Here is a 23,475-nt window from a genome sequence, read left to right as displayed (position 1 = left end):
CATGAGGTCCTCTCCTTCATGGCCAAGGGGAAATGTGAGGGGCTTGAAAACATAATTGTCACATAACCACAAATGTGTTACGTTGCTGAGATATAGGGGGTGTCTCACATTACCCGATGTCTCACATTACCCCACTCTCCCCTATGTGTGAACAGGGGAGAATGGGGGAAGGTGTATGATTAGTCTGTAAACCTATTTTCTGATCCACACTCCGGAACAGAAGGGGACGGTAATGCACCAAAATGCTGGATGCCAACCGCCGTAAAACAAGAAGAAGAAGAAGAAGAAGAAGAAGAAGAAGAAGCGTTGCGCGTTCCACACTGGTCCAGTAGGTGGCGGAAATGTACCTTGGCTTCTATGCCAACCGCCAAAATGTCACCAGAAGAAGGACCCACAGGAAAATGCGTCCAATGAGAGTGCACGTTGTCGAAGACGCTGCGGTAAATATGAGAAATTATTTCCGATTAGGAAAAATGGCGGGTGACCGAGACAGAATGGCGGATCTTGAGGATGGAGAACTCGAGTCTGATCACGAATCTGATATGCGGGATGCTGCAGCGGAGCGAGTGCAGGTGAAACATACTGCTTGTTCATTCTGTTCAACACGCTCTTCTTGTGTTCATATCGACTGATTTACTGTATGTTGATAAATCTGTGCGAATCAATGACGTAACGTTATCTGCAGTGGTTTAAATATCAGGTTCGAACGTCCGCTAATGTATTGTTATAATAGACAATGCAATGAGACCAAACACTGTTATGCAGTCAAATGAACCTGTCTAGGCCAGTTGCAGTTAATTATGTTCTCCCCTTCTCCCTATTCCAGCTTTGCACATATGTCACGTTTGAAACATTCTTACTTCAATAATTTGCTAGACTGCTATGTATTGTTCTTGTGTTGCTTAATCCAGGGTTGAAAGTGGGTTTGAGCTGGGGTTATAAAAGATAGATAACCCATTCAAAATGGACTCTCTTCACGTTCTTAATGCATGTCCCTAGTCTTATTGTGAACGATTAACCATTGCACGTTTTTTGAAAGGAAAATGTTTGTCTGACCTGTTAAGGCCTCTCATTATACAATCAGATGACTTTTTAGTGATACCATTCAATCAGTTTTTCATGGACAAAAAATAGTTTTGCTCAAAAAATAGTTTTGCTCCTTTTGATATTCACTATAATTGCAGGTATCATCTTTTCAGAGCAGAGGACCCTCTTTAAGTGCCGCATCTGTCACAGGATACCGCAACTGCCAGAACACAGACTCCAGCGACAGCAACTCTGACTCTGAAGATGAGGCCATGCTGTGGAGACACAAACGGCGCAAGTGTTCCAGTATTCCAGCTCCTGTCCATGCCAGGGCTGCAGCTGGGCCCTTCGCTCGCAAGGTCAACAACATCTGGGGCTCTGTGGTGCAGGAGCAAAGTCAGGAAGCTGTCGCAGCAGAGCTGGGCATCTTGGGAATGGAAGGGGGCGTCAGCATGAGCAGTCGCCAGAGCGAGACCTATAATTATGTCCTCGCCCGCAAGATGATGGAAAAAGAGCGTGGAGAGGAGGAAGAGGGATTGAAGAGCATGTTGGATGGGGAGCTGGAGGGATACATGCAGAGAGGACAAGCCCAGACAGATAAGAGCTGTCTAAAGAGAAAGCGTCCGGCCAAGGAGAGACTGGGCCCACGGGCTGAGATGGACTTGAAGGGTCGATATGAGATCATTGAGGATGACCCTGAAGAGAAAGTGGTTGATGAAATCGCACACAGGTCAGAAAATTTCAGAGATGTGTAGTCAAATGCATGCTTACAAAATAACTATATAAATTAAATTAAATTAATAAAATGCTTTATTTTTTCAGCTACAGTAGGTGTATTTAACAGTAGCATTCAAGTAAAAAATTAAATGAACAAATGTAAAAATATAACACCTAGACTTCACTGTATAAATTATACATTGATTCTTAATAAAGCTAATGTATTAAAGTTCTGGATCATGGAGACATTTTAATCGTCAAAAATCGTTATTTCTTTCAAACCTGACCAATCCCGCTAAATTTAGATCTCGTTTCCAGAATCTTGCATTTAAATTTCCCCTAAAGAAAGAGAGAGAGTGATTGGGGATAACAAATATAAAATGTTGGCTATACAAGAATTTTAGTTGTTATTCGTCTTACCATGATACTGTCAAAAATGTAACAGAGAAAAATAGGTTAAATTAAATACGACATCTGTCACTCAAAATTATAAGCAAAAAATACAAATAAATGAAGATTGTTTGCTTATTAACTATACTGCAAAATGATTTTTTTTTTTTTTTTTTTAAGCATCCATGCAAGAACAGAATGTTGCTGAATGATGATGGTTTCATTACCGAAAGTCTCTCCTCCAAAATCCATCCACAAAGGCTTTCACTTCTCTCTAAAGGTGCACTCGTGGCCGGAATGCAATTAACATATCTTGCCAGTTTTTCTCAGGGCAGGGAACTGGGAACTGTGTTAACACCACCACTGCAGAAAGTTTTGTTCACTTCAAGTTCAAGTGCAGATGTGCTGTTGTCAAAAGAAGGTCTGGAGCGGCCGGGCCATTGTCAGTCCACCCACTCCCATCAAAAGTACCACCAGTGTTGCCGACTGCTACCGTCTTTCATTCGTAAATTTAATCTTGCGCCGCAAGAAATATGATGGGTTTCCTTGGGAGAGCCACAGGAATGCAGGCCTCTACCTTGCAGAATTTGTGAGACTATAAGATATAAAATATCTTCAGCTAATTTTCTGGTCTGGATACCGTATGTATTGAAAATCAGATTATGGAAAAATATTTGTGTTTCCAGACTATTTGCCCCTACTCAGTTTTCTAAAATATAAAATTATCAATTTCTACATATAAATGTATCATACAATCAGATAGGGCTGGGTAAAAAATATTAAGTTCTCGATTTGAATCTGTTCTAATTTCTATAAACCGATACATAATTTGCTTTCAAAATTGTAGAATAATAGGGTATCTAGAATATTACATGTAATATTTTAAATTAGGCCTATATAATCATTTTCATTACTCATATATTTTCTTAAAAAATGGTTTAAAGGCTGAAATGCATAGCTTTTATATATAAATTTTAATAAGAGAAAACTAGTTTTTGTCACAACTTGTATTATTTGAACTAAAATTTATTTTACTTATTAAAGAAGTTTTTTAACTTATTTAAATCGTTGTTTTTACATTTGTTTTATGCTTTGGGTTGTTACTGTAAATGCTTATCTCCCTCCGATACTGTATTGATTTTATTTGTGCAGGTCTTAAATTTGATTTTTATAAACCCTGCAGATACCCTGTACAGGTGATTTAATATTTTTGAATATTTTTTTTTTAATGCATAACATTAAGTTATCTATATAATTTAATTTAATTCGAAAATTCATGTATATAATATTCTCTTTATTTTAAAGTTTTGAATCAGTAATGATTTATAAAAAAGGGCACCTGAAACCAAAAAATCAGGATTACGAAAGCTGCAAACTGTAGGTGTATTTAACAGTAGCATTCAAGTAAAAAATTAAATGAACAAATGTAAAAATATAACACCTAGACTTCACTATATAAATTATACATTGATTCTTAATAAAGCTAATGTATTAAAGTTCTCAGTCAAGAGAAGTGAGTGATTTTTCTCTTTAGGGATAGGATAGTTATATACGTATATCTAATATACAGCCACGCATCCAATTTTCTCAATGTTTACTTTCACTTTAGACATAACCAACTATGTTTATGTAAACGTTGTGTATTTGACAGTATTAGAGCAATCGGACTCTAAAGATAACTTGGTAACCAGGCGCTGTTTGACAGGCTTTTAGTGCCTGTGCACTTCGGGTGTACTCGTTCTGAAAAACGCATGTCAGAACAGCGCATCAGCACACAAAAGAAAAGTTTAACCGGCAAGGCACATGAAATAATGAACTTTTGTGGATTGAAGTGTCCCGCGAATATTACTCTACTGCTGCGTTAAAAAGTGATTTGAATGTACGTCACGTTGAACAGTATGCTGAGACGGAGGCGCTGGAAATGCAACTGATAGAAAGCATTGTAGCACGATACTACGATATTTCTTCATAAGCAGATCATGGAGACATTTTAATCGTCAAAAATCGTTATATCGCACATCCCTAATCACAACTATTAAGTGTTTTCAACCACAATATGTTTGAGGTTTCAGAGATTTAAATTGCCATTTAAATGAAGTAATAAAGTTTAGATGAACGTTGTGTATTAAAGTTTATTCTTCTCCCTTTTTATGTATTTCGGGAAAAAAATAGATGACTTTACGTGTCATCTATTTTTAATATATCATATAATTCATGATATAGTTAAGTTTGTGAATATTTTGAATAAAAAGGAGTGTGGCTGCATGATGCGTTGGCATGGAAATAATTGGCTATGTTAGTAACGGTCATCTTAAACTCACGCTGGGGGCTCAGCAAGAATGTAGACTGCCGACTTCAGGCGTTTCTTTGGTAGAAAATAAAGCTTTGCTGTTTGGTCCCTCTGCCATATTTAATCAAGTGTGTACAGTAGTAACCTCCTTGTCTCTGATAAGCACCGCACTTTAAGCTGGTGTAACTTTTCGTTTTGTGCAAGTTGCAATAGTTCTAACCGTGACGTTTTTAGGCATGGTTAATCATGAAAAAAGTTAATCACTGCTACTTGGGATGCAGCAGGGACTCATGCCATCACAAAATAAAAATCATTGAACATTGAAAAATCAAAAGGACAAACGGGAATCATTTGTGTAAATTCATTTTCACCAGTTTTGTGAAATAGCTTAATCAGGTGATAACAAATTAAAAAAAAATGAACGTAAAAAATATTTGTTTAACAAAGGCGCTCTGCATGTATAAACCTTTATATAAATCTCTGGCTATTATCTATATATACACCTTTTACTGTTCAACTTTTAAATAATCAATCATGCTTTTGTTTGCTCTGTGTTAAAGACTCATGGAGCCAAAGAAGGATCTAATAGAGCGTGTGGTGAGAGTTATTGGAAAAAAGAAAGCCATTGAGCTTCTGTCAGAGACGGCAACAATTGAACAAAATGGAGGTCTCTACACTGTGGTATGTACAAAACTGTCACGCAAATTTAATCAATGTCAGTACATAAAATTGGAGTTTGGAACTACTGTTAATTTTGTCAGCCTTTTATTATTTGGTGTTAGTCCTGTGTCAAATGTTCTTTTTAGTTTATCATATTTAGTCAACCTAATCCTTTTTTTAGTCAAGTTTTAGTTGACTCAATATCTGGGAATTTTAGTCCAAATTTAGTCGTGGTGTATAATGGTTAAACTACTACTCAATTTTTTTGCTTCAATTGTAATCTTGATTACTGAGCATGATGGTTGTTATTTGAATTTTATTTATTTATTTATTTGTTTGTTTATTTTTAAATTATACTGATACTCAATTGAAACTCAAGTTTCCCTCACATAAAAACAGTGAAATAATATTTCCAATAATTCAAGATTAATTTTTTCAAGATTAAAAAAAGGTTGTCCATAGAGCTGCCTGATCAATTGAGATTAATCTCATTCCAAACACCCACACGGTCTTATTCCTAAATGACAATGATTCTGCTATGTCCCCTAAACCTTTGACAAGTAGCTGCGATCACAGTGGACATTCAAATCTGCATTGGTGCTGCCGCTAATCCAGAGAGAGCAGTTATGTATAGGTATATGACAGCTTCAAAACAGTCTTTGCAACCACACAGTATCATTATTTCTGTGTTAAAATAATTAATATTGCATATAAAAACTATGGTAGCATCAAAATAGAGTAAATCAAATAAAGATAATATCAATTACATTGTTACACCAGTAGGTGGTGACAAGTGACTGCAAAAAAATTATTGAATCATTCATTCAAGACATTTGATCAAAAATGTTGTTTCATCCAGTAATGAAACAAGTGAAGTCTTTGAGTTAGCCAATAAATCATTTATTCAAACCGACTTTTTTTAAATGAATTAATTGAATTTAATAAAATATTTTTAAAATGGACTGCAACAGTATTTTGTCAGAACTGCTAGTAAATTATGTCGTTTATGTAGTCTATTCAGAAGCGTGGGAGTATCGTGATCTCTATTTTAAACAACATAAAGATAGTCATTTTTAATTTATCTAGAATTGTGCAGCTCTACTTGTCAGCAAACTTTTTTCGTCATAGCTTTCATTAGGGCTGTCGCGATTCCTCGATTAAATTTGAGGACTCAATTTTAAAAATTTCTCAATTGCAATTTACTGGTGTCGATGAACTGGCAAAATACCAGAAGTGGCGCATTCCACGGATGATATGATAATCCATTATTATTAGACTGATAAACCGCATTATTGGACAGTTTTCTAAAGCTGCATGATGTATTAAAACTAGGACTGTTGTTTTAAAGAGTTAATTTAATTAATTGGTTATGGGAAAAAATGAAAATGAATGCTCCCACCCCACCCCGCCCCAGATCTGTGTAGTTCCTTACATTTCAAAAAGTTGATTGGTGACGAACATGAAGCAGGGCAACAACTGCGTGATGGAGCCTATAGAATACAGTTAGAGTGACCCTAAAATTCAAGATATTCCCCTGTATGAAATATTACTTTATAAACAGGGCCGCATTAACAATAGGGCTAGGTGGGGCTAAAGCCACAGAGGACCAGAGCTAGGAGGGGTTCCATGATTGTGGCAGGTCAAATTTATAGCCGCCATAAACCCGAGTGTGCAGCTCCGTTGTTTTATCAATTAAAGGAGTAGTTAACTTTAAAATTAAAAGTACCCCATGATTTACTCACCCTCAAGCCATCCTAGGTGTATATGACTTTCTTCTTTCAGACAAATACAAATACAATCAGAGTTATATTAATAATCACCCTGATGCTCCTGAGCTTTATAATGGCAGTGCATGGAAATAATGAGTTTGAAACTCAACAAAGTGCATCCATCCATCATAAAGATACTCCACTCCCCTGGCTCTAGGAGGTTAAAAAAGGCCTTCTGAAGCAAAGCGATGGGTCTGCGTAAGAAAAATATGCATATTTAACACATTATAATGTAAAATTAATAGCTTCCGCCAGACTGCCTTCCGTATTCAACTTAAGCAGCATTTCTCAAAGTGTGGGGTGCGCCCCACTGGTGGGGAATAGAGACATGACGAGTGGGGAGGAAATTGGGTCACTTTTGTGTCCATCTCTATTAACCTTTGAGTGGTATGGTCCCACATATGGGATTTTTATTTGTGTGACCCTGAGAGTATGGTCCCACATACAGGATTTAGAACGTTTATAGTTACGTAACTGCAAGATTCAGACTCCGCTTTCGTGCTTTGCTGGCACTGAGCCAGAGACGGACGCGCGCTCAGCACTTCTCATGTATCACAACTATGCAGTGTTTTCAACAACATAATGTTTATTTTAGGTTTCAGACATAAGTGCTAGTAAAATCCATAAGTACTAGTAAAACAATACATTTAGAGCTTGTAAATTACACACTGTCTATGGAAGCAGCAATAACAATCAATCCAAATATAATTTGTCGACATGTTTTATTCATATCAGATACATGTAGTGTAAGTAACTATAAAGTTTACTCTCTTTTTCTCCCAGATCACCAGCTACTTACTTACATGTATTTTGGGAGAAACTGATGAATTCACGTTGCCTGGAAAATCCAGCCTCACTGCTGTACCAGCGGATGAGTCTGGTCACCATTGAATCAATTAGATTTCTAGGGTGGAGCAAATCCAAGCAAACAGGAAGCAGAGTAAACCAATCAGAGAAGGGCGGATAGCATAACAGCATAGCGGTAACTCCGAGCTTGGAGGCCTCTGTTACCTGCTGCTCCATGAGTGCAAGTAGAGGAGACACCACGACCACAACAGGAGTTTGACACAACGACATCTTCTTTGCAACGAGCGGAGCTAACTGATATATTAAGCTTTTCCCAAAGCCAGTGGGAAGCAACGTGAAAACGTCTTCTTTTAAAATAAAATCTTCTAGTGCTGTCAGCTGCTGGGGTTTTAATGACTTAATGTGTTTTTGGTCTGAATTCACGCCTGAATAGAACAAACTCTCGGGTCTCGCGTGTGCCATCTTTGTTGATATTGAAGGGACTTTCGCAGCACTAAAGTGAAACTGTTTGCGTCACTGAAATAAACAAATCTGATTGCACGGTACGGTTTTGAGTTGACTCGGGCCGCGACGGAGGGCGGACTGACCAGACTGATATATCGTGTAGAAGATATATCATTCTGGACTTGCCAGGCAAAAATTCACATGCTGTAAATCCAACTGACAGGACTCTCCGAACACTGCGCAAACTAAGATGTTGGCGCCCATCTCGCGTTATAGATCAAGATCATTTATAAAGGTTTTTAAACAACAAAACACACCCACTTACACATATTTGAGAATCGGAATATCAGATAGTTGATGACATGGTAAGCAAGCTTGTGAATATTTTGAATAAAAAAGGAGAAACAAAATAAAAGTGATACATCCGTCATACAGTGTTATTGTGGCTGCAGTGTGTGACAGGACAAGCATGACGCGTCGCCATGGAAACAGTAAGAGGAAACGTTCTAAAAAGGTCACCTTAAAAAAAAACTTGGCTAGAATATTTTAATTTAAACTCTCGCATGAAAGGATTCATTACTAATTCAATATAATTTATAATTTTATTTACTTTTGAACAAAGTCTTTTCATGCAAAGTGATAATATAATTGCACTTTTATTTTCTCTATTTGAAAGTTTCTAATGCTGCTATTTGAAGTTATGTTTTTAAAATGTGATGTTAATAAAATAAATTAATAAATTTTAACAGATAAACTAAAAACCTAGTTTATTACCATTTTGTTGGGGCGATTGGGGACAGGTGGGGCTCGGAACCTTTCCTTACCTCCAAAGTGGGGAATGGCAGAAAAAGTTTGAGAAACGCTGAACTTAAGAAAAAAGCGTAACTGACATCCTAGCGTAACTAACCCTAAGCTTAGGGGCATCAGGGTGATTATTAATATAACTACGATTGTATTCGTCTGAAAGAAGAAAGTCATATACACCTAGAATTGCTTGAGGGTGAGTAAATCATGGGGTAGTTTTCATTTTAAAGTGAACTAATCCTTTAAGCACAAATAAAAGCCTGACAACAAAATGTTTAATATGTGAATTATATTATCAGAACACTAAAGTGTGGCAATAAATTAAATGTAACAACAATAATTATAATAATACTAATTATAAATATAGCTGCAAGCAGCAATGCGGGGCCAAACACCGAAGGCCATTGAAATTAAGTCATAAATAATGAGTAAAATGAAATAAGAAATAATGAGAAACATGTTTGGGTTGTAGTGCAGTGCGGAGAAGGAAGAGGGAAAAAAAAGACCAGAAGCTGAGATGAAAATGAACACAGAATTGACAAAAATAGATTTATTTCTAAGTAGAAGTAGAAAGATTAGTACAATACTTATTGTGATAAAAAAGGAATTAAAATGACAACATTACAAACAATTTTATAAATTGTTTGTAATGTTGTCACAGGACTCGAACCCAAAATCTTTGGGTAAGGTGATTATTAGGCATCTGGCTTTACACATTGAGCTACTTGAGGATACATGTTCATCAGGTTGCTGAAGAGAAGTTTAAATGTGAAAATGAGCACACAAAAAAAATTACTTGGCATGTTAACCAAATTAGCATGCTAAACTAACTTACTGCTAATGCAGCTTATGGTTAACCTGATAGCTGAAGAGCCACATTAGAGAGATTGGCAGCTGGTTAGCATGCTAAGCAATTAGAATGCTAAGCTAACTAGCATAAGACAACAAAAAGAGGAAAGGTCACATTCAGAGACAAATATCTCTGGAACGATAGCAAATATCAAAATTCCGTTGAGTCATGTCTATGCGGCTCAGTCCAAAGATCCTCTGAGCTGAATTTGGACAAAATTGGACAATATTTGTAGGAGGAGTAGAGAAAAAACTGTTTTTCATTTACTTTAATATGGAAGATGGGTACATTTAAGGAAAATGACAAATGACACATCCTCAGAATTGGCATTAGCCAGGAAATAAAATGACATAAAGCATACAAATTTTGGATAATGTTTTCAAAAGTTATAAGCGTTTTTGCAAAATTCATTATATATCTGGAACACTACGTGGCGCTGAGTTCAAGCTTCTCAGGTACCTTCAGGATATTCTGATGATGATATGTACCAATTTTTGTGAAGATGTGTCAAATTGTTTAAAAGTTATTGCAATTTATGACAAAATTAAAAATAGCAGACACGTGCTTCATCTGATGTTGACAGTTGATATCCTCGGATTCGGCATGACCCAAGGAATCCACAGACACTAAGATCATGATTTTCTGACAAACTGTTCAAAAGATATTGACCAAAATAGCCATTTTCCAGATCTCATAAACTGTAGGTGGTGCTGTTCCCATATTGGTTATGAACCCTCAGATCCTGGTTCCGATGAAGCCTACCAATTTTGGTTTCGATTGCTCAAAGTTTGGCCGAGATGCAGCCTCTGAAACAATTTTGGGTCGATCTCATTAAGTTTGTGACATCATAACTTTTGAAAAAAAGATTAATAAAAAAAATGTGATAAGTTGATTCTGTGCGGCTTGGTCCAAAGATCATGTGACCAAAGTTTGGACAAAATTGGAGAACATTTGAAGGAATTGTAGTGAAAAAGAATACTGTACTTTTCAAAATGGTGGCTACTGTAATGGGCGGAGTCTTAATGTAAGATGTTGATTGGAATCAGCATGAGGAGTGGAATCAGATGTACTAAATTAGATTTATCTAGAGCAAATGGTTCAAATGTTAGAACCTTTAGAAAAGTGAATATTTGAACTGGTGGTGGCGCTATAGAGTTGGTCAGAGAGACTCCACATTTGGTTCAATGACTTTTTATGAGCATCTCTACATGTGTGCCAAATTTCATCATTTTCTCATGTTCCGTTGATAGGGCTGCCATAGACTCCCGGAGGGGAGGAAGAATAATAATAATAATAATAATAATAATAATAATAATAATAATAAAGTAAACTAACGGATACAAGAGGTGCCTTAGCACCTTCGGTGCTTGGCCCCTAATAATACACAATTGTAAGTTTGGCATTGACAAAGGGCACATGTGACCGAAACTTCAGGGTCCCTCTAAAGGGACCTTTGCAAAAATAAAAAATACAAGCAACAGAAGGGCTGACTGTGCATGAGTCCTTGCATATCAAAACAATCATTGATCACAGCACATCATTAAAAAAAATAAAATTTCAGCCAGTAATTTCAAGAGGATCAGAACCAGATCAGTACATTTCTTATGATTCCCATCCTTTCCTGTGCTGGTAAAATTGAAAAATGCTGGTCCTCTTATTGTCATGTTAAATGTGTTGTGCAAAATAATGCAAAATAATTTTAAGAAGTATTGGGACCTGGATTTGCTTTTTATTTGGGCCTTTCAAGAATCATGCATTTTCATTTAAACTTCATTCAAACTGTGTCAATGTGTTATAATTTTATAGATGTCTGAGAACCTCAGCCGTGATTGTTTATACACATCTATTTTCAAACATGTTGAATATAATCAAAATTATATTAGATGAATATTACTAATGTTTTTTTTGTTTTTTTTTTGCAGGATGGAAGTAGGAGACGGACACCTGGTGGAGTGTATCTGAACTTACTGAAGAACACACCCAGTATCTCTGATGGGCAGGTGAAGGTTAGTCATCATGAAGTGTTTGGGTGGACAAATATAAAGCAGCTGAGTTTATCAATTTTTATTTTTTATTTTTACAACTCAAAACACAGCATCCAGCTGCAGAGCCATCAGCTGTGGCATGCCAGCAGTCTGAGAATGAAAATTATTGCAGAGCTTGTTGGCTTTAGGTTTAGTGGCAGTCAGAGCATGTGAGCAGAGTGGTAATATTTCCTTCAGAGCAGAGAGTGTCATTCTGAAGATTCCACTTGCTCAGTCTGAATTCTAAACCCAGAATGATATGCTCGTTCGAGAATTTGAAATAAGCAGTAGGTCTAAGGTTATGGAGTTCAAATACTGTTTTAATGATGTTGCGAGCCTCATACATAAATGCACAGTAAACATCAAAGGTGACAAAGAAGGAGAAGAAATTGAAAGGCAGTGTAGAGAAAATTAGTTGGCAAAGATTAATTTTGTGATATAATCACAGTGTATACAAGCATAAAGATATATTTCTTTCTTTGCTTAAAGGTGCACAATGCAAGATTTCTGTTCCGCTAGAGGTCTATTCAAAACAAAGGCGTAGCTTGATGACGGCAAGTTTGAGCGCGGAATCTTGGGACATGTGGTCTTCACTTCACAGCCGGTGCAAAAGAATAGGGATAGGACTCAGGAAGAAATCATGTTCATGGATGCGATTATTAACCTTATTGTAGTATGAAGCAGAGCAGGACCGAGTGGTGTGGGAGCTAAACGAGGCCGCTGGAGCGATTGCGCAACACACGCCTCTCGAGCAGTGGAACTTTTATTATGCCACAGTTGACAGCGCCGCTTCCGCTTTTCCGGCCATGAATATGAGGTAACATAGCTCTGTTTATCATATTAGATACATTTGAGTGTGTTGAAAATGTTATAACGTTACTCTGTGCGTTTGCTCGGCGGCTGCTGCGAGACACTTGTTTGAGACACACTGCAGTAAGATAGATCGATTTTAGAATATCATATTAAATACTGGATGGCTTGTGTTGATAAATGGCATGCAATTAATTTTAAAACGTATTGTATGATGGAGAAAATTCTGTATTACAGTTAAAAAATAAATAAAGCTGCATCTGATTATGCTATGTTAGCTACTTGACTACTTGTTTTCTCTGAGGCATGGTAAAGCAAAAAATCAAGAAAATTAGATTTAAACAATAAGACTAAATGTGTTGAGCTATATAACAATAATTAGTTTTGTCTATAAACGTAACCAAACAGTTGTTCCCTTGTCTATTAAACATGTAATATATTAAAGCGTCTTTGGTGTTTCCATGGTTTTTACAAAATAAAACCGGAAACCAAGGGTAACGCGGGTATGACACAATTGACAGGCGACTCCTCACATGTCCCGGAGACTTGGTTAAAATTGCAATTTTCTCACGATTTACAAATAGTTGGAAACATTTGGGATATTGTAAGTACTCAAGTGAACAAAATATATAACACTGGCCTAGTGGTTTTTGGATATTTTACTGCAAAACCTTTAAGGGTAAAAAGAAGATTGAAATGCCTTCACAGTGGTATGCTGTTAATAATAAGTGCAGTCATGTTTATTTATACCCCTTTATACGATATTGTTGTAAAGCCACAAACATAACTGTTATAGGCCAGTGGTTCCCAAAATGTTTAGATTGGAGTACCCCACAGAGCCTATACTGCTTTAACTTTAAGCCAAACTTTATTAATTCATGCACAAGAGTATGGATGTTTACTTCATAGTAAAATGACAGTGACGCACAAAGGTAATAGGTTATAGGATAATCATCGCGTAAACGAATGACCCTCTGGCTTGTCAATCACTGCCATTGTGAGAGACGTGCGCGGATTGGCCCTCTGACTTGTCAATCACTGCCATGACGTTCCTTGTGAGAGACACGCGGCTGCGCGCTCTAGTAACTTTCCACACTCCGCATGCAATGTTTTTGTCAGGAGACAGGAGGCCGATTATGAATGTAAATTGATACTTATGACTGATCGTGCTCAAACGCGTCCAGTCAGAGCCAGTTGCGTTCAGTCTGCGATTACAGTCGGTGTTCAAATTCCTTGTGAAAGTATATAAATCTGCTTCAGGAGCAGGAAACAATCGCTGTATGTTGAGCACAGTCTTAGAATGTTTTAGCTAGTCGTTAAATGTGTGCCCGGCTTAATAACACATCGAATGCCAGTGGTAAACAAACACTGAAGGAGGGGGGTTGTTCTTCCGCATGCGCTCATTTCAAAAACTCAGTCGACGAAAACATCCCCTGTACCACCTTTAACACGATATTGATATTTCATGCTTTGAATATCACGGTTATCGTCAATACCGGTATATTGCGACACCCCTAGAGTGTGTAATAGTTTTTTTGTGAGCATGCAAAAGTTTCTTGTGTGCATGTGAAAATCTGTATATTTTTATTTTTCCAAAGGTCCCTTTAGGGGCTCCATAGCGCAAACAAATTTTTATTTAAATATAATAAACGCATGGAATTACCACTATAGCCAGTAGATGGTGGAAGAGAAGCACTTATTTGCTTTATTAGCCATTTCCACTCCCTAATATATATATATCAGTGCTTCCCACAGGTTTGAAATATACTTGCGGTGGTAGCCGGGTAAAAATTCTCCTATTACCCACGGCACAGAAATGGTCTATTACTCTAAATGGTCTATTATTCTAAAGTGTATTTTTATTTATTGAAATTAATTTTAATTACATGGCATACTATTACATTTAATTACATACTAATATTATGCATTGTAAATTATGCAAAATTACAGCATTTAAATGGTTATACTTTTCCTATGTTCTCCTTGCTGTCATATAGTGTCTCTCTCAGTGAATGGGACACAGATTTTACTAGTAAAAATTTATATAATGAATAATATATGTGTCAAATAATGTTCTTAGTCTTTTCTTACAACCATATAAAGCATTTTATATAAAGGCCATGAAGTAGACATTCATTAACTTGAGTTCATTAGCAATCGCTTGGCATAAAACTGCACTTTTCATTGATTGAGAATCACTTTGAAGCAGACTGAAGCACTGTTGCGCGAGCTTGTAGAGCGCGCAACAGCGCCCCCTTGTGACTTTGCAAAATACAGCGCCTGTGGGAATGTCAGCAGGAGTAAACAGTTCTGATGCACACATAACGATCAGGTACGAAACGACTAGTTAATCGATCGCGAATGGTTTCATTATTTTGGGCGGATATAAAAGTATAAGAGGATAAAAATAATAAAAGCAAAAATGTGTCTCCAAATATACTTGGGCGGCCGTTATTATACCTGGGTGGCCCGCCCAAGTAAAGTCTATGTGTGGGAAGCACTGTATATAGATTTTTTTCCCCCACACATTTTGTTTTTGAATTTATATTTAGACATTATGAAATCCCTATTATAAAATCATCACACAATAGATTTGTCAAAGTTTGGCACTTTTTTTGTACTGCAGTATAAAGTAGGAAGAGTCACAAAGTCTCATAACAATTTTCTTCAAATTGCGACTGAACTACACAAGCAAGTAAAGAGCTCTCCTTTTATTCACTAAAGCTGTCGGTCAGTTAAGTATTATACTATAGAGGAACAATGGTACATTTAAAAAGAGTAGAAGAATTAAATTTTTTTTCCCCCCTATAAAAATTAGAGATTGCACGATAATCGGTTTTCCCGATATTTAAGCATTTTTCCATAATCTGGTATCAGTTTTGTAATATCAGATTTTTGAGAATTGCACGCAAGACCGCCATTAAAGCATTTTTGTCTGAGTGGAGGAGTCAACAATGGTGTTCAAAGTAAAATAACTTGCCTCTCTTAATTAATAAACTTTATTTAATATAATAGCCATTAATGCACTAAAGAGATGTTACACAAATGCTTGATATGTAGTTTAAACTCACAGAGTCATGTAATCAGTAATCCGTCAAGTTCTGACCCAATAAAGACGTTACTTTGTGAAGCCATGAATGAGTGCATGTTGGAAATAAAAGCGCTGAATTAAATTTTCTCTTTTATCTATGCTCATCATTAAAGCCCCGATATGCTCACAGCAAAGTTCTTTTTCGTTCTTCGTTTAGGGGTAAAACGAAGTTTGAAATGCGTAAGCAGCGATTATACTGTTATCGAACATCTGACGCCACCCACACAGATGTAGCTTTCACGTGGCATTTTCAATTATAACTTCATGAAACATGCATAGATCATAGAAAATGGCACATCATTAACTTACAGTGGATGCTCCCGATTGAAATGAGTCCAAAATCAACATAATCCCCTTGCATCAATCACAAGATATTCCTCATGGAGGAACAATTTTTAAAATGCCCATTAGGGGGTGTCAAGGGCTAAACAAAAAGTCAGAAAAAACAACTCTGAAAATGCCTTCAGGGCTTAAGGGGTTAATATTTCTAATAACATGCCAGATTAGATGGACTCGGTAATTGCGATGATGTATTTGCCGTTTTATTTTTCTGACAATTTTTGCGTATTCCAGTGAATTAATGTGTAATGTATGAATATTCTAGTGTGTTCCATTCTTTTCACTGTTTAGCCTGTATATCAGACAACACATAAACCGTTAAAAACTGTAATTTAAAAAGAAAGCTTATATTTATGGGAACTTGATAATTTAGTTTCACTGTTTATTGATGTAGAAGAGGGAGTGAAATGCAGAAATTACAGTATTTAAAAAGTTTTTAAACAGTTTATTTCAGTGCACTAGTAGTAAAGAGGAAGAGATGATCAGTGATGTCCGCTCCGCGCTTGAACAGAGACGCTACAGCCAGGGTTCCTACAAAGTTTGTAAAAGTATAGAATTTGATTTGAGTAATTTCCAGGTCTAGAAAAGTATGGAAAAAAGAGAACTGAGTATGGAACAATCTTTGATTTCCAGACTATTTCCCCCATTCTGTTTAGTCAGGCATTTCGACAACTCCGGCTTAACAATTTATGTACATGTTTACTTTTCTTTACATGCAAATCTCATAAAATGTTCTTTTGCATGTTCCCTTCACACAGGAGATCTTTTATGAGGAGAACCAGAAAGAATACAACAGCAAAAAAGCTGCTAAGAAGCGACGGAAGCAAATTGTAGCGAAGAAGATGAAGCAAGCCATCAGTACGCTTAATCTACAGGAACATGATGACGTGTCACGAGAAACGTTTCCTAGTGACACTGAAGAGGCTTTGGGGTCCCTGGAGGAGGGCCCATCGGAGTCTGCACTGGGCACAGAGGACAACCCTGTAGTGTACAACACAAACGACCTCGAGGTTTTCTGATGCTCAACGCTTAGAACATGCATGTTGTGCTTCTCGTTCCGTTCTAGTTTTAACACCGAAACGGCTTGGAAGGACTTCGACTTTAACTCTCAGGATGAAAGAAGACATTTGATTAGTCATAAATTAGTCAGAGTGACCGTCGATGTCTGATGTTTTGATTTTGTCCTAATGTTCACAAATAGCACTTTTAAGTTCTCTACAGGTTGTTAAACTTGAGCTCTTTAAAAGACTATCAGAAGCAGCCAAAAGTTGTACAGATTTTCTACAGGTCTTGGCTGGTTTGGAATGATGTTAATAAATTGTAATCTTTTTCTGTCTGAATATTTTGCAAGCTTTTAATACATTACTGTGTTTTTGGAGAATGGATTGCAGCAAGAACATATTATAAATGTACTAATTTCATTAAATACAAGGAACTTGTATTTTGGACATTGGAAATGCTCTAAATATTTGGTATATATATTAAAGGTGCACTGACCAGTTATGCAGTACATGCTTGATGTATGATACAAAATTCAAGCTTGGCTTTGTCAGCATGTCAGTTGTCATTGGCTCAAATTTCTGTGATCGATTGAAATGTCTCTCTTTTCGAATCGTTTTACTTACTGAGTGCAATGATGGTTCAGCTGAATTGATACTTTGTAAGAAGGTAAGAATATTCTTGAACAGATTTTTTTTAAGCTGCAGAAAATTAAAATTAAAAAGCAAACCCTTATTATTGTGACCAGTGCATTTTGGTAGCTGTTGTGATCAGGTTCACTTTGCACATGGTATAATATACAGATGTCTTTTGTTGGGTTATTATAAAAGTGCTTCATCTGTGACATTCTTGCCTGTGGAAAATCTGCAAACAAATAGACACATCCACACATCAAAATGGCTTATTACCTAAACGGGTACCATGGTCAGAAAAGTTGGAGACTGTAAACACACATTTTACTAGTTTCCCCACATGATGTAATGATTTCAGCTGAGCACATTAATTCCTCTGTTGTGCCACTTTCAATTTTCAGTAGTTTGCCTTCTACAAGATTTTAAATACAATTCTCTACAAATGCTTGACTGCAATAGTCAAAAATTCTTATCCTTAGATTAAGGTGACCAGATTTCTGAAATGGAAACTGGGTTAATTTCCTATTTGAGTGGTCAAAATATCACCTAAATCTCATCCAAACTGGGACAATATATATTTGAACTATAACGTTGTTGCTAATGAAGAAGTATCTAGCACATATCAGGCTGCAATATAGATCAATTATTTATTCCATAAATGTGAATCTTGAGTCTTTACTTAGCGGTTTCATAAGCTTTACAAACCGATAATGAATCTGAGACGTTCAGAGAGAGAAAGAGAGAGAGGGGAAAAAACGTTTTCACTTGATTAAACGTTAATTCCTAGAAAACAATCGTTTAACCCTGAAACAAACAGCGAAGTGTCAATGTGTTATTGTCTGATCATGAATAGTTTGATTAGTGTTCAAGCATCTATCACAAAAGAAAAGTCATTTCTATAAAAGTCAGAATACATTAAATGTTTATTGATTAGGCTATATGTTACTTTGTTTACAGTTTACTGGAGGGATGAGCACGTGCGTACTGATGTTACTTTCAGCGGGTTTTTGTGCAGTTTGAATTTTGTCTCAACTGCACCGTTGAACCTCTGATGACGTTGCGGTTGCTGATTGAGTGTGTGTGGTCACGTGTCAGCGTAGTTCTGATGAGCGGCCATATTAGTTCAGTTCATTCTTTCACGCGATTGTGTTCATAGTAAGACGCGCTCACATAACGTTATATTCATTATTTTATATTTTACAGTGATGTTGATGTAAGGCACTGCAGTGTTTAAAGCAGCTCTAGAGTTACACCCTGTTTGCTCGGAGCGTTTCAATACTTTTCAGTCAGAAGGTAAATATTTTTTGTTGTGCTCATAATCATTAGCGTTGATTCAGTTGATCGGATTGTTAGAATTCAAGTTAAATGCTCTTTTGCTTACTGAGTTGAGTGACCAGACATGACCAGACATTCATAATTAACACTGAATTTTGTTTTACTCAAAATTGAGCTGAAGAATGGCGAGCGCGGCATGCACTCCGGCCGGACAGCAGTCCTTGTCCCGCGGCAGCAGCAGCACTCCACTGAGCCCCGCGCGGATATCCAGACTGCAGGAGAAAGAGGATCTGCAGCAGCTTAATGACCGACTGGCTGCTTACATCGACACGGTCCGCAGTCTGGAGTCCGAGAACAGCGTACTGCAGCTGCAGATCAGCGAGCGAGAGGAGGTACGGAGTCGCGAGCTTACCGGGATCAAATCACTCTATGAAACCGAGCTGGCGGACGCGCGCAAGGCGCTGGATGACACGGCGCGGGAGCGCGCGAGGTTGCAGATCGAGTTGGGCAAGATTAAGAGCGAGCAAGAGCAGCTACAGTACACGTGAGGCACTTCATTCAAACTTCTGATTGAACTGTGTGAATGGGACGCATCTTAAGCTGCCTTCACGTGTTCCCGGAATCATCGTAAATACGAGTTTCCTAGATAAAAATCGCAAATGAACACCCTCTTATTTCGAAATTTGAATGCGGTGAGCGTGAAGGCAGCTTTATTTCTTACACACAGCTGATGCGTTTGTCTGTTGTGGTTTATCCAAGTTGTGTGCATTAAACAGACCCTGAACAGTCAAAATGGGCCATTGGAGAAGCGCTAATTAACATCTTGTGCTCAGTTATTTTGACCCTTCAAAACAATTTTGGCCTGAAACCGACAATTGCTGTTTCAGCCAAAAACTTAGCCGAAATTTCAGTGCATCACTAACGTTACATTTGTGTCTGTTTTTCCCAATGAGTGAAGTAATTGTTTCATTTGTGCTGTAATTTGGTTAATCTAATTAGTTGCCGATAGACGATGATGATATCATGGGTCGATGATGGTCCACACAGACGATGTTATCTTATCGTTAGCACTCCTTGCACACGTGAGATTAAAAAAAAACAAAAAAAACTTGAATTTAATCAAATATCTTAAATGGTTGGTTCATCCTAAATTGAGAATTCTGTCATTAATTACTCACCCTCATGTCGTTCCACACCCCAAGATCTTTGTTCATCTTCAGAACACAAATTAAGATATTTTTGATCAAATCCGATGGCTCAGAGAGGCCTCCATTGCCAGCAACGTCATTGAACCTCTCAAGATCCAGAAAGGTAAAGACGTCGTTGAAAACGGTCAATGTGACTACAGTGATTCTACGATAATTTTATGAAGCAACGAGAATAATTTTTGTGTGTTAAAAAATTTAAAATAACAACTTTGTTCAAGCACCATGACGCACACATGGGAAGATGACATAGAAGCAAGCGTTTTAACCCTTTAATTTGTGTTCAGAAGATGAACAAATTTCTTACGGGTATGGAACGACATGAGGGTGAGTAATTAAATACGATTTCATTTTTGGGTGAACTAACCTTTTAAAAATTGTTAAACAAGAAATATTGATTCTTCTCATTTTTTCAATTTCATTAATGTATGGGTTACAAGAGAAATATTTAGCCAATAAATGAAGATGGTTTTTATCAGCATATGTTGAGGTAAATTCAGCTCTCGTCATCTCTGCCATGTGCCATTTTTAGATAATGCGACGTGACTTTTTTCTTTTTTTTCCCATTTATCAACAAAATGAGATGATTCTCATTTTTTGTGATAATAAAACTAAGTAAATAATTCAATGAGTAAATGATCAGATATTTTATTTTATTTATTTTTTTAAATCACTGTGTCATAGAGGCCTGTTGGCTCACTCTTTCCCTCAGTTTCTTTCTAGTTTCTTGTAGTTTGAGTCAGTGTGTTGAATTGGTCTCACACTAACAGCAGTTTTGTGATTGTCATGTATGTTGTGAGGCTCTTTAGTGTTTGTGGAATCAGTTACAGGCTTACGTCATGCTCATCTTGTGGAGTATTTGTAATGCACTTGTGCACTCATGTAGTATTGTACAGTTTCTATAATCAACTTAATTTCACTGCCCTCACACTTAAGCATCATCATTCAGAGCTGAAGTCCTGCTCGTGTTTGGGCTAAACGTAGCATTTAGTTTACCTTGTTTGTCCATCAGTGATGTGATGTGCATGTGGTTTGATTGACAGGAGCAGCAGTTCATGTGTTAGTGGTGTTTCTTACAGTGCTTAAGACTGAAGCGTCTCATTGGTGTGGAGCAGCTGGAAGATGTGAATGCTCACCATCTGCTTTACCAGTCTCAGTGTGAAGGGGCTCTTTGTTTCAAATCTCTTCTCTGTACTGAAGCAGATAAGATAAATGTAGCAACTATTAAGAAGAGTCCAGAGTATTATAAACCGAAATTGACAGCTCACGTCCTCCAGCCGCTCTTGGCTGTGTGTGAATGTGAATTCCTCACATTCCAGCAGCATTCCACAGTTTCTCAGCTCACCTCCAGAGAAGGAGTTCTGCAACTGCTCAGTGCTGCAGGAGTGCATGGCACAGAAAGAAGAGTTTGAAGACCTGTAAATGCATATTGTTCATTAGATTTCAGGACGTTCTCTCACTGGATAAATGGTGTTTTTGGTCAGTTGTCATTTAAATCACTTGCTTGTGTTTGAAAGTCAGTTTAAGCTGAGGATATTGTTTAAATTTCTTTAATGGCATTGATACTGACCCTGTCCTGACTGATAAACTGTGCCTTTGTTCATGACCACTCCTCAAGCTCTAGTTGGCCCACTTTAGACCAAGGTAATCAGTAGGACATAACCTCTGGCTGTTGGCCCAGAGGAAGTCCCAAAGAATCACACTCATGGAAACGCACCTGGCGCTTGCATGCTTTTTGGAGCATTGAAATTTATTTCAGTGAATGAATATTCAGTCATTTACTCACCTTCATAATCCTGCCCCCCTTTTTTAATTGGGATGTGCACGGATACTTGAGTTCTCTGACAACGAAGATCGATCATGAAAACGATGATCGCAGTGACTTTAAAAATCTCAAAAAATAAACATCTCAAAATAAAAGGAGGCATGAGTGATTCCGCCTCTAGAGGTTGCTCTCGTACTATATGATGACAGCCAGACCCTTCTCAGTCACTTCAGCCTCCCCATATAGCTCCAGCAAAAGACACAACCTGGAACAACTATCGGCATGGGTTTTTGCCGAGTTGATTGTTCCACCAATCAACTATCGGTCCGATTACTTGGCAAAACCAATGAATTGGTCGACCTCTAGTTAGGACAGCATGTTGTCCAGACCAGTGAAATAAAGTGAAACTATGAAATTGAAAGTACATGGTGATGCCTAGATCTAGTGTTGTCAAAAGTACCGGTACTTTGGTACCAAGTTTTTTTTTTTTGAAAATGTGACGATACCCGCATTTCTGTAGTACCGAGAATCCGGGTATATTCGGTACCCACTGATAGGGCTGTTGGCAGTATTTACTTGAATATGACACGAGTGAAGCACAAAGCTTTGTTTACAAAAGACATAATAGGTTAGCAATTAAATGTGACATCGCAGCCTTGGGAACATTTTGGTTCATGCCGAATGACAGAGGTACATGAGTCCATACATTTAAGCTTTGTATTCTGTTTTGCGAATCGCTATCTATTCACCTGATTGGCAGAGATGAATTTCTTTCATTCGCATTTAGGCCTATCATAGGCTATTCGCATTCTTTACTGTGGTAAAGTAGAAAAAACACTGTAGGACAGAAACCTTTTTGCTTGCACGTCAATTTCTGTTTAACACAGTTTGCGCTTGTTATTAGACTTTATAAGCCGCGTCAAGTTTATTTGTATATATTTGTATATACGTTTATTTTTAAAGAGAAAATGTCAAGATTTTGATTAAAAAATACTGTATTGTCCCTCATAACTGGTAGTATAACAAGCCTATAAATAAGCTTAATTGTTATACTAGTTTGACATGACAGAATAAAAAACAAAATTTTGTGTAGGCTGTCAAAATACTCCCTCACCTTGCTCATTTTCTGAGTGGACATTTCTCTGAACCTGCCAGGAGTATATAAATATATAAATATAAATATGAATGTGTGGTGACATTCGCAGTCAAAACTTGAAATATACATTCTCAGAGAATGGATTTAATACAAACATATTGAACTGTCCGTTTATATATTCATTGTCCCTAACTAAAGGAGTCCAGACATTAGAAAAATGTCAGTCTATACAATCATTTTATATTTTAGATGAGGGAAATATGCATGCGTTACGGACATGACAAAAGTCACAAAGTTTTAGGTTAACATTTTTTAGGAATTCTGTAAATCGCACTGCGCGAACCAAAAGTAATACTGCCCACCGAATGAAGAAGGGTTGGCTCTCCACTAGGGCTGTCGCGGTTAAGGAATTTCCCTTGCGGTATTTTTGAGTGGCTCAATAGCGCGATATGCGGTATTACCGCCATATATATATATATATA

The 23,475-nt window shown here is 37.2% G+C and overlaps 2 protein-coding genes across 5 annotated transcripts in view; both read left to right on the top strand.

The window, feature by feature from the left end:
- The first annotated feature begins 325 nt into the window (after positions 1–325).
- Positions 326–17,755, top strand: phax (phosphorylated adaptor for RNA export). 3 transcript variants are annotated; one of them, XM_048170573.1, is made up of 5 exons: positions 328–572; positions 1,200–1,756; positions 4,984–5,104; positions 11,680–11,763; positions 16,780–17,755. In XM_048170573.1, the coding sequence occupies exons 1-5, from the start codon at positions 342–344 to the stop codon at positions 17,038–17,040; spliced, it is 1,254 nt and encodes a 417-aa protein (XP_048026530.1). In that variant the 5' UTR covers positions 328–341; the 3' UTR covers positions 17,041–17,755. The 3 variants fall into 3 exon arrangements, with proteins under 3 accessions (XP_048026533.1, XP_048026530.1, XP_048026523.1); XM_048170566.1 differs by having other exon boundaries at positions 332–572; positions 1,185–1,756; XM_048170576.1 differs by lacking the exons at positions 11,680–11,763; positions 16,780–17,755 and adding an exon at positions 7,636–8,036 and having other exon boundaries at positions 326–572; positions 1,185–1,756.
- A 1,005-nt stretch (positions 17,756–18,760) lies between these two features.
- The window catches only part of lmnb1 (lamin B1), a 61,157-nt gene continuing 56,442 nt past the window's right edge, over positions 18,761–23,475 (top strand). Inside the window, exons 1-2 of one of the 2 annotated variants that reach the window (XM_048170556.1) lie at positions 18,761–18,945; positions 19,103–19,471. In XM_048170556.1, coding sequence (XP_048026513.1) covers positions 19,110–19,471 — 362 coding nt within the window. In that variant the 5' untranslated portion in view covers positions 18,761–18,945; positions 19,103–19,109. The remainder of the gene's footprint in view (positions 18,946–19,102; positions 19,472–23,475) is intronic. The other variant, XM_048170547.1, reaches the window with a different exon arrangement.

Source organism: Megalobrama amblycephala, linkage group LG2, assembly GCF_018812025.1.
Source record: "Megalobrama amblycephala isolate DHTTF-2021 linkage group LG2, ASM1881202v1, whole genome shotgun sequence".
NCBI lineage: Eukaryota > Metazoa > Chordata > Actinopteri > Cypriniformes > Xenocyprididae > Megalobrama > Megalobrama amblycephala.
Note: the sequence above shows the minus strand (reverse complement) of the source record. Positions and strands in the feature narration are given on the sequence as shown.